A 10,643-nucleotide genomic window follows, 5' to 3' on the forward strand; every position below is an offset into this window, starting at 1 on the left:
TTATTGAACAGTTTTTAAACTCTTAAACAGTTTACCTTAAAGTCAGTTTACCTCAGACTAAACAGCAGTCCACCTAAAATCAAGAGGCTTACATTAACCTGTATATTACTTGACCATCTATAAGTAGTGTATAAACACTACACTACACAAAGTATAAACACTACTTTTAAATTTACTAAATTTACTTTAAACAGATGTAAACACGCCAATTTGATTGGACTTCAGCTTATTCACTGTATACCCGTGTTAGATAAGTCCACACATATCCTTCATCTCTGTGTGTGCCGTAACTCTGTCTGACACACACGCCACCACTAGCCAGCTTCGCACAAAGACTGGAGGTAAATGGTTCAAGCTAGTATACTGCTCCTAATAAGACGTCAACATTTTCCTATTTACATGTTGTGCTCTGTATAGTCACAGCGTTTTACAAATAACAAGGTCACATGACACAGCCATCTTCTAACCATATACATACTGGGAACTATACTCTCAGAAGAGGAAGCACTGCCAATTCTGCGAAGTGATTTGCTCACCTGAGAAGCCTCATGGTGAGGAGCAGAGAGTTCCTCAGAGTTGCACAAATCACTCCGCCCAAGTAGCAGTACTTCCTCTTCTGAAAATATAGTTCCCAGTATGTATATGGTTAGAAGATGGCGGTGTCTCATGTGACCTTGTTATTTGTAAAACGCTGTGACTATACAGATCACAACATGTAAATAGGAACATGTTGAACTTGAATGAAAACTTTATTTTGTCAGTTATTGGGAGTAGTATGCTAGCTGAAGCGGTTTTCCTCCCGTCTTTGTGCTAAGCTAGGCTAGAGGTGAGTGCGCATCAGACAGAGTTACGGCATGCACAGAGATGAAAAGGATATATGTGGACTTATCTAACTCTGGGGGATACAGTGAATAAGCTGAAATCCCAAAAAGTTGGGAAATCCTCTAAAAGTGTTCCTTTAAAGAGATTAACCAAAATTAGAATCAAATAAACATTTTAATGTTTGGAAAACACAGCTCTGATGTTCACAATAACCAGATGAACATTATAAACTTTAGTTTAGACTATTAAGTAAATCTCATTTCTTTGTAATATCAAGAAGGGCACTGCTCTCTTTCAAATTCCTTATCTTGTCTACATTAGGCTGAGCCAAGCACCGTGCAAGACAGATATCCGAAAATTTTTGGACACTTTCTCCTTTTTTAAAGGTTGCTCTCAAAGTTTTGAACTGTTCAGAATTTGCAATTGCTAACTCCGCAATAGGGGCTTGCATGACAATTGTATTTCTGTCAACATTCAATTTGTTGTATGCTTCAGCTTTACTGAAGCCACCATTCACCAGTTGTAAAACTTTGTGGTAGCGTTTGATGGAGTCTTCAGGGGTTCTTACTGGTGGGGGGAAAGAAGAAAGAAGAATGTTATACTAGTTTGATATGGCATAAAGGCAAGTAAATTAAATTAATAATGATCATTATTTTTGGGTGTGTTATTGCTTTAAGAACAGGCTACAAAACAAATATATTGTACCATCACAACATTCTCTAGTAAAGATTGCACTTTCGCTCCAGGGACCTCATGTATAAAACTTTACATGAGTTACAAAAGATAGATTTTGCATATTATGCACAGAATTTTTCTGATTTGGAAAACCATGTATAGCCTACACAGGAACCTGCAAAAAAAATAAATAAAAATCCCTTTTAAAAACCCAGTCAGTGCAGCAGAAGATTGTGTTTGTATATCCATCTCCACCCAGTCTCTTCCCTGAAATAACCATATATAGAGCTTACAACGCCTAGTTTTACTATGTATTTTCTTATCTGCATATTTTCATGCAAATTACCATCCATGTGAAACCATTTAACAAGACATTAGGAAAATGAGGTAAAGACTTCATGCCATCACATTAGGCTACATTGCTGAAAATTAATAAGTATCCTTGCATCATTTTAGAATAAAATCAAAATATCAGATAAGAGTTATTTGCTATATTTTCTACTGGCCAAATAATACTTAATTTATATTTAACTATATTTAATTACTTTAAATCAAATGTATTCATTAGTCTACTGTCTGTCAGTGCACAACACCAACAGCACCTGTTGGTCCATATTGCCCCTATTAGTCCATATTGCCATTAACACTTTCTCCAAAAAACTGGATGAGACCTGTTCTCCTGTTATTCAATTAAAGCCTTAGCATTTTTAATTTCTGGATTAACTATACATTTTAATACTTAATACAACAAACATACCTCTCTTAAAATCAACCTTCATTTTCTTGGATTTCTTCTTGTTGTTTTTCCGCTTTTTATACTTTTTTTTTGCTCTAGGTCCAGAATCCGATGAATCTGAAGATTCTGAGGAATCAGATGATTCATCAGTGGACTCATTCTCCTGTGATGCAGCAGTAGTGGAAGAAGATCCAATCAGTGGCTGGCCAGGTGAAACAACTACTTCACGCCTTAGAACAAGTGCTATGAAAAAGAAATATATGGATAAAATATAAAAGTAAATACTTTACATTTATTTTTTAACCACTTGTAATGTATTTTAAAGGTTTCAATTGCAAAAGACGGGTGACATTCTTGGTCAACAACCTTAAAATGTGCAAAATGCTTCACCCATCTTTGATAGGGCATGTTAATTAGTGTTACCTCAATGTCTCACTGATTACAGTTTAGCATTAAAGAATGTCACCCTCAAGGTCCACAGCATTTCTTGTATTTTTATTGAAATGTTGCAACATACTGACTGGCAGAATTGTTTTTTAAGATAGTTAATGACCACATTACATACCATCCTCCAATCTTGATTGGAGAAAATTTTTGTCATCTGTCAGAGAGTCAACTTTTTCTTGAAGATGAAGAATCTTCTCCTTTTGAATTTCTATTGTTCTCTTTGCTTTATCGAGAGCAATCAGCAAAGTAGGTGCACCTTATAAAATAAAATATATACATACATATATAAAAACATACTCCGTCATTTTGTTCATACAGGACATCATTCAAACTGCAGAACACACAAAAAAGTAACTTGGCTGGAAGCAAAATAAGAAAAATGTGGCCTACATGAATTAGGCTTAGCTTAAGATGCATAATTAAGCATACACATCAACAGCCACATTTATGTTTATGTATTTCTTGGGTCAATGTACAAAAACGAACATTACGAACCTCCTGTTTCATTGGTTTGCTGTAGTTCAGGCTGATGTCCTGAAATGTATTCCAAAAAAAAAAAAAAAAAAAGAGAACATCTTAAAGCACTTGAAAAAAAGGATAGTCATCACCACATGAATGCATCATGCAACAAGAAAACAAACAAACAAAAAACAGGAAGAGTATCAATAGAGTTTAAGTTGGCAGGAAACGTCTCAGGTTACGAATGTAACCTATGTTCCCTGAGAACAGGGAACGAGACAATACGTCATTGACGCTTTGGGGAACGCCTCAGGCGTGACAGGTGTCTGAAATCAAATATCAACTCACAGCAATCATGTTGACCGGCGACAGCCCGTGCATCATCAGCTTGAATGATGAGCGCGCGACCTGGATGTATAAAAGAGAGCCTTGCACACATGACAACATCCTATCGTCTGAAGGGACTGTTGCAGGCAGGCCCCGAGGCATGGCAGGGAGACGTATTGTCTCGTTCCCTGTTCTCAGGGAACATAGGTTACATTCGTAACCTGAGACGTTCCCTTTCGAAGGGAACTCAACAATACGTCATTGACGCTTTGGGGAACGATATACCAACGCCGCCATGCTAAGGGGAGTGCATGCCAAAAGGCAGTGACAACTGTCCGAACCAGTAATTCAGAAAACACTGGAACCACTCACCCTTAGGTCACATCGGGCTGTCAGTGACAGCACTCCCTACCGGTCATAGCCCAAGCTAATGAACCAAGAAACCACCAGAACATAGTTAATGGGGGGTATATCTGGGCCAGCTCAAAGGCTTAGGACCACAACTTCCAATAGAAGGGGTCCCTTCTAGGGAGTGTGGCTAGGGGACCCAAGGGACTCCCAGCCAGTCACTATTCAGGGGAGCATGCCTCCTGAAATGCCACCAGGCTGGCCTGGTGATCTATACTAAGACACACAGTCTGGCCATTGCCTGTCTGTCCAAGACAGAGCCTCTGGAAGTTGCCTTGGATAAGGCATCCAGAAACTGAAGGCCTGTAAAGCTGGCAGAAACCATTCAGTTCCGGATCACAGAGACGGGATCTCCCGGAGAGTGTGACTTAACCTCAAGAAACGACGGAAGTCGTCCACTCAATCCACGGGTCTACCCAGTGCTCGCTCCGAACACTGGGGAAGTAAGAGAGGGTTCAAACCAGGAAGGTATACTGAGACCTAAGACCTGATGACCTCCTCATATGGGGAGCTCCTTAGTACATGAGGGCTTATATCAGGAAGGCCGGAGAGGCCTGTAACCTGGCGACCACAGTATGTGGGAGCTCATACTCAGGAAGGCCTGTGAGGCCTGAAACCTGGCGACCACAGTATGTGGGAGCTCATACTCAGGAAGGCTGAGAGGCCTATAACCTGATGCCACACAATGTGGGGCTACCTTCAGAAAGGCCTAACAAGGCCTGTAACCACGGAATGTGGGAGATAGCTTGAGAGGGAGGCGTCTGTCGTAAAACATTGCGACAACAAGACGCATCTAGAGTGGGACTCGAGGTAAAGAACCGGAGTCTGAACCACGTAAAAAAGGGAATGAAGCGGACAGCGCATTAACCCTTACCATAAATATGGATTTTAGAAAGTACACGAAATGAAAGTGCGTGTACTTAGTCATTCTGAATCCAGGAAGGCCTGGTGAGGCCTCTAACCTGGCGACCACAGCATGTGGGAGCTCATACTCAGGAAGGCCAGTGAGGCCTGTAACCTGGCGACCACAGTAAGTGGGAGCTCGTATTCAGGAAGGCCGGAGAGGCCTGTAACCTGACAGCCACACAATGTGGGGCTACCTTCAGAAAGGCCTAATGAGGCCTGTAACCACAGAATGTGGGAGATAGCTTGAAAGGGAAGCGCCTGTCGTAAAACATTGCGACAGAAGACGCATCTAGAGTGGGACTCGAGGTGAAGAACCGGAGTCTGACCCACGTAAAAAAGGGAATGAAGCAAACAGCGCATAACCCTTACCATAAATATGGATTTTAGAAAGTACACGAAACGAAAGTGCGTGTACTTAGTCATTCTGAATCCAGGAAGGCCTGGTGAGGCCTCTAACCCGGCGACCACAGCATGTGGGAGCTCATACTCAGGAAGGCCTGTGAGGCCTGTAACCTGGCGACCACAGTAAGTGGGAGCTCGTATTCAGGAAGGCCGGAGAGGCCTGTAACCTGACAGCCACACAATGTGGGGCTACCTTCAGAAAGGCCTAATGAGGCCTGTAACCACAGAATGTGGGAGATAGCTTGAAAGGGAAGCGCCTGTCGTAAAACATTGCGACAGAAGACGCATCTAGAGTGGGACCCAAGGTGAAGAACCGGAGTCTGAGCCACGTAAAAAAGGGAATGAAGCATACAGCGCATAACCCTTACCATAAATATGGATTTTAGAAAGTACACGAAACGAAAGTGCGTGTACTTAGTCATTCTGAATCCAGGAAGGCCTGGTGAGGCCTCTAACCTGGTGACCACAGCATGTGGGAGCTCATACTCAGGAAGGCCTATGAGGCCTGTAACCTGGCGACCACAGTAGGTGGGAGCTCATACTCAGGAAGGCCGTTGCGGCCTGAAACTTGGTGACCACAACCTGTGGGAGCTTACTTTCAGGAAGGCCTGGTAAGGCCTGTAACCTGACAACCACACCATGTGGGGGCTACTCTCAGAAAGGCCTAACGAAGCCTGTAGCCTGAAAACCACAGAATGTGGGAGATTGCTCGAGAGGGAGGCGTCTGTCGTAAAACATTGCGACAACAAGACGCATCTAGAGTGGGACTCGAAGTGAAGAACCGGAGTCTGAACCACATAAAAAAGGGAATGAAGCATACAGCGCATTACCCTTACCATAAATGTTTTTATTTTTTTATTTTTTTTTATTTTTATTTTTTAGAAAGTACATGAGACAAAAGTGCGTGTACTTAGCCATTCTGAATCCAGGAAGGCCTGGTGAGGCCTATAACCTGGCAACCACAGCATGTGGGAGCTCATACTCGGGAAGGCCGGTGAGGCCTGTAACCTGGTGACCACAGTGTGTGGGAGCCCATCAGAATGTGGAAGTAGCTAGAGAAAGGCGTCTGTCGTAGCATACTTCGACAACAGGACGCATCTAAAGTGGGACCCGAAGTGAAAGACCGGGGTCTGAGCCACATAGGAAGGGACCGATCATAAAATATGGATTTGAGAAAGTACACAAGACGTTCAGTCTTGTGACTTACCATAAGTATGGGTTTAAGAAGGTACGGAGCGTACGTACCAAAAAGAAAAATAGATGAAGTAAAGGTGCTTGTACTTCATCACTCAATATTCAGGAAGGCCTAGTGAGGCCTATAACCTGACGACCACAGTAAGTGGGAGCTCATCCTCAGGAAGGCCCCTGAGGCCTGTGACCTGACGACCACAGAATGTGGGAGCTCGTATCCAGGAAGGCCGGTGAGGCCTGTAACCTGGCAACCACAGCATGTGGGAACCCATGATCAGGAAGGCCAGACGAGGCCTGTAACCTGATAGTCACAATGCGTGGGAGCTCACATTCAGGAAGGCCTGATGAGGCCTGCATCCTGACATGTGGAAGCTCACAACCAGTGAGGCCTATACCCTAGCGACCACAGTGAGTGGGAGTTCACATTCAGGAAGGCCTGGTGAGGCCTGTAACCTGACATGTGAGAACTCATAACCAGGAAGGCCTAGGAGGCCTGAAGCTTGGTGACCACTGAATGTGGGAGCTTAACACTCAGGAAGGCGGAGAGGCCTGACACCTGGTGACCACAGTACGTGGGAACTCACATTCAGGAAGGCCGGATGAGGCCTGTAACCTGATGACCACAGTATGTGGGAGCTCACATTCAGGAAGGTCGGTGAGGCCTGTAACCTGACATGTGGAGGCTCATAACCAGGAGGCCTGGTGAGGCCTATAACCTGGCGACCACAGTATGTGGGAGCTCATATTCAACCACAGTATGTGGGAGCTCATAACCAAGAAGGCTGATGATGCCTGTAACCTGGCAACCATCGTGTGTGGGAGCTCATATTCAGGAAGGCCTAGTAAGGCCTGTAACCTGATGACCACAGTATGTGGGAGCTCACATTCAGGAAGGCTGGTGAGGCCTGTAACCTGACATGTGGAGGCCCACAGTATGTGGGAGCTCGTATTCAACCACAGTATGTGGGAGCTCATAATCAGGAAGGCCTGGTGAGGCCTATAACCCGATAACCACTGTATGTGGGAGCTCATACTCAGGAAGGCCTAGTGAGGCCTCTGACCTGATAAACCACAGTATATGGGAGCTCATATTCAGGAAGGCCTGGTGAAGCCTATTACCTGAACTTTTTTTTTCATTTTAATTCCTCAGAATTAAATGCAGTCTTTTCTTTTAAAATACTGGATAAGTGAAACACAGTCTGGATGGTAGGCTGAATAAAAAATATCTAACTTCTCAAAGTCAGATAATATTCCATCATTTTAATTCCATAGAATTAAATGCAGCCATAATCACCAGACAATACTGTTTTGATATTTATCTATACGTTCTCGTAATCTACACACTGCCTCGGCAAACGCGAGATACGAGCCGTTTAAAATATATTTGGCTTTCATCCCTCGAGAAGAAAGTCAACAGGTGCGAGGTTGAAACATCCGCCAGCGCAAGGATGCGCGCGCGCCGAGATATTTCTCAATGAACACTGCCAGCACCCTCAGGAGCTGACTGTGAATGCCTCGCACCCAAACAGTATTGTTTCACAGATCGCGTGCACCACGGCGGCTCAGATGCTGAACCCTCCTCCCTCGAGAAAAGGGTCCGACGAGAGCGGAGCGTCTTCAAATGAAAAAACACTCACAGTTTGCACAAGAGGCTCTCTCGAGAGAGCCTCCCGTGCGTGCTCTTCTCCCAAGCAAAAAACGCACAGATCGTGTGTGTTTCACCCGATGTCAAATATCTTGGGCATGGGTCTGCACACTTGCGAAAATTCTCCTTCTTCTCTGCGCGTTTCAGCGATATTCTTCAAACAGACAAACAGTCCCTGAAGACGAAAAGATGTTGTCATGTGTGCAAGGCTCTCTTTTATACATCCAGGTCGCGCGCTCATCATTCAAGCTGATGATGCACGGGCTGTCGCCGGTCAACATGATTGCTGTGAGTTGATATTTGATTTCAGACACCTGTCACGCCTGAGGCGTTCCCCAAAGCGTCAATGACGTATTGTTGAGTTCCCTTCGAAAGGGAACTGGTATTTCAAAACAGAAGTCAACTGTTTTCAATTTCCATAACCTGTAATTTTATTTATTAACCCATCATAGGAGGAATTGGAAAAATAAATTATGTGGGTTTTATATATGATATATATTATATGGTACTGTAGTTTGGTAAACTTTGATGAGCAAGCATAATTTTAATAAAGCCCCTAATTTTCTCCTTGTAAAATAATAATAATAAAAAAACCTACTTTGTATTTTGCCTTAAAATCAACATTAAAACCCCCTTAACTGTCACAGTGAGCTCAGGGCTAAACTCCTATGCCAAGTTTGGTCTTTAAAGGACAAATCAAGTGAAAAATGAACCTAGGGGTAATTAACCCTTGCCCAGCAGGGATCACTGGTGATCCGAAATCATAGTTGTTCAAATTGCATTACTCTTTTAAAACATCACACTCTTACTTGATCTGGACAAAATCAACATCATAAGGAAGGTTTAAGACTGCAGCTTCGATATTTGACCACTGTTTATGATTAACATCATAAGGAAGGTTTAAGACTGCAGCTTCGATATTTGACCACTGTTTATGATTAACATCATAAGGAAGGTTTAAGACTGCAGCTTCGATATTTGACCACTGTTTATGATTAAACTGGTTTGCAGTGACATTAATTTCTTAATTTATGACAGGAGTGCAAAATAATTAATCTGTAACGTTCGTTATTTGAATAGAACGCGTAATGTACTGGCTTTATAAAGTATCTTCTTATTAAACTGTCTGTACACTTACAAAGTTCTCAATGCTTCGTTTTGTATGTAGGGACCCTCATTATGCTCTCGTGTTAGTGTGAGGCTATTTTACTCGTTCCCTCTCTAGAGAGAACCGAGGATACGTTAATAACAGTACGTTCTCTTACGAGAGGTTCTCTCGTACTGCGTAAATCTTACGCTAGGGGAAAACCTCTTTTCCACGAGATATTGAAGCCAAAAATTATCCTTAATTTTGCAATAATGTAAAACGCATTGCAGCAGCCTGCAGCCATGGGCGAGACAGCTCGCGCGCCCATTGGCTGCTCTGCGGCAACTGCACCAGCCTATCGAGAGAGGCCCCTCATGACGTCGTAACCAATGAACCAATGCGTCATGTCCCGCCAAAAGAGGGTGGGGCTCGACTATAAATATAGCCTCGAGAGGCTGGTTTGACCAGTTTTTATCTCTTCAAGCGAAGCTTACGCATCGCTGGATCCAGAGAGGAAGCCGCGCCGTTTGAAGAAGCACTCAGCGGGATTAGCGCCATATCTGAAGCTGCTGGACGACAACTCGCCGCCTTCAGTCGCCGTTCCTGCTCACGCTTTCCGGCGTACATATCCTTTTTACTGCTGTGTGTGTTCGCCACCGCGACACACATTTTTCTCTAAAAGAGCACGAGCGTCTTTTTCAAGATGCCTCGTACATCCTGTGGCTCATGCCAAGCTCCACTCAGCGACGGGGACCACCATGTCATCTGTGTTTCCTGCCTGGGTGAGGATCACGCAGCTCTCGCACTCGCTGACGGCGGCTGCCCTCACTGCGAGCTAATGCCGATGGTGACTCTGCGGACTCGCCGGGCATTTTTCTCCGAGACTGCGCCTTCGCCCGCTGCGTTGCCGCGCCGTAAAAAGCGCCGCGCTCAGCGGGTCCCGGAACCTCCTCCATCCCGCGAAAGCTCGCCGGTGCGCCCGCTAGCTTCGCCGCCTGCTTCACCCGAGTCTCTCGCTGCCGGTCAGCGGCCGCGGTCTGCCGCCGCTTCCGCCATGGAGGACTGCGAGGAAGCTGTGTGTGAGGAGGACGACAGCTGCTCTCTCCTAGCGTCGGGCAGTGAGGATTGGTCGAGCTCCGCGGACCTCGCACCGTCTTCTCACCGGCCCCCTGGGAAAAGAGCCAGCATTGAAGCGGAGCTTATGCGTCTGCTCGAGCAGGCCGTCGAGAGCCTCGGCCTTGAGTGGTCGACGCCCCAGCAGCCTGCACACAACCGTCTCGACGGCTGTTTTCTGCAAAGGGACCGTGCTTCGCAGCCTTCAAGACAAGCCCCCTTTCTTCCTGAGCTTCACGAAGAGGTAGCTAAGTCTTGGAACGCCCCCTTTTCAGCCAGAGTGCGTGCTCCCGTGTCCGCGGCATTCTCCGTAGTTGACGGTGCCAAGGAAAAAGGGTACCACTCTCTCCCTCCCGTCGAGGAGGCGGTAGCCGCCCATCTTTGCCCGCCCTCCACTGGACGGCGCGCTAAGACGGCGCTGCCAT

At 45.1% G+C, this 10,643-nt stretch overlaps 1 protein-coding gene across 1 annotated transcript; it reads right to left on the reverse strand.

Moving 5' to 3' along the window:
• Positions 1-1,078: 1,078 nt before the first annotated feature.
• On the reverse strand, positions 1,079-9,732 carry LOC307170158 (coiled-coil domain-containing protein 106-like; the record flags this gene model as incomplete). The annotated part of the gene is made up of 5 exons (XM_079891200.1): positions 1,079-1,389; positions 2,255-2,476; positions 2,799-2,936; positions 3,176-3,214; positions 9,600-9,732. 5 exons carry the CDS (start codon positions 9,730-9,732, stop codon positions 1,079-1,081), a joined length of 843 nt encoding a protein of 280 aa, XP_079747326.1.
• Between the last annotated feature and the right edge of the window lie 911 nt (positions 9,733-10,643).

This window comes from Squalius cephalus (assembly GCF_949319135.1).
Source record: "Squalius cephalus genome assembly, chromosome: 13".
Taxonomy (NCBI): domain Eukaryota; kingdom Metazoa; phylum Chordata; class Actinopteri; order Cypriniformes; family Leuciscidae; genus Squalius; species Squalius cephalus.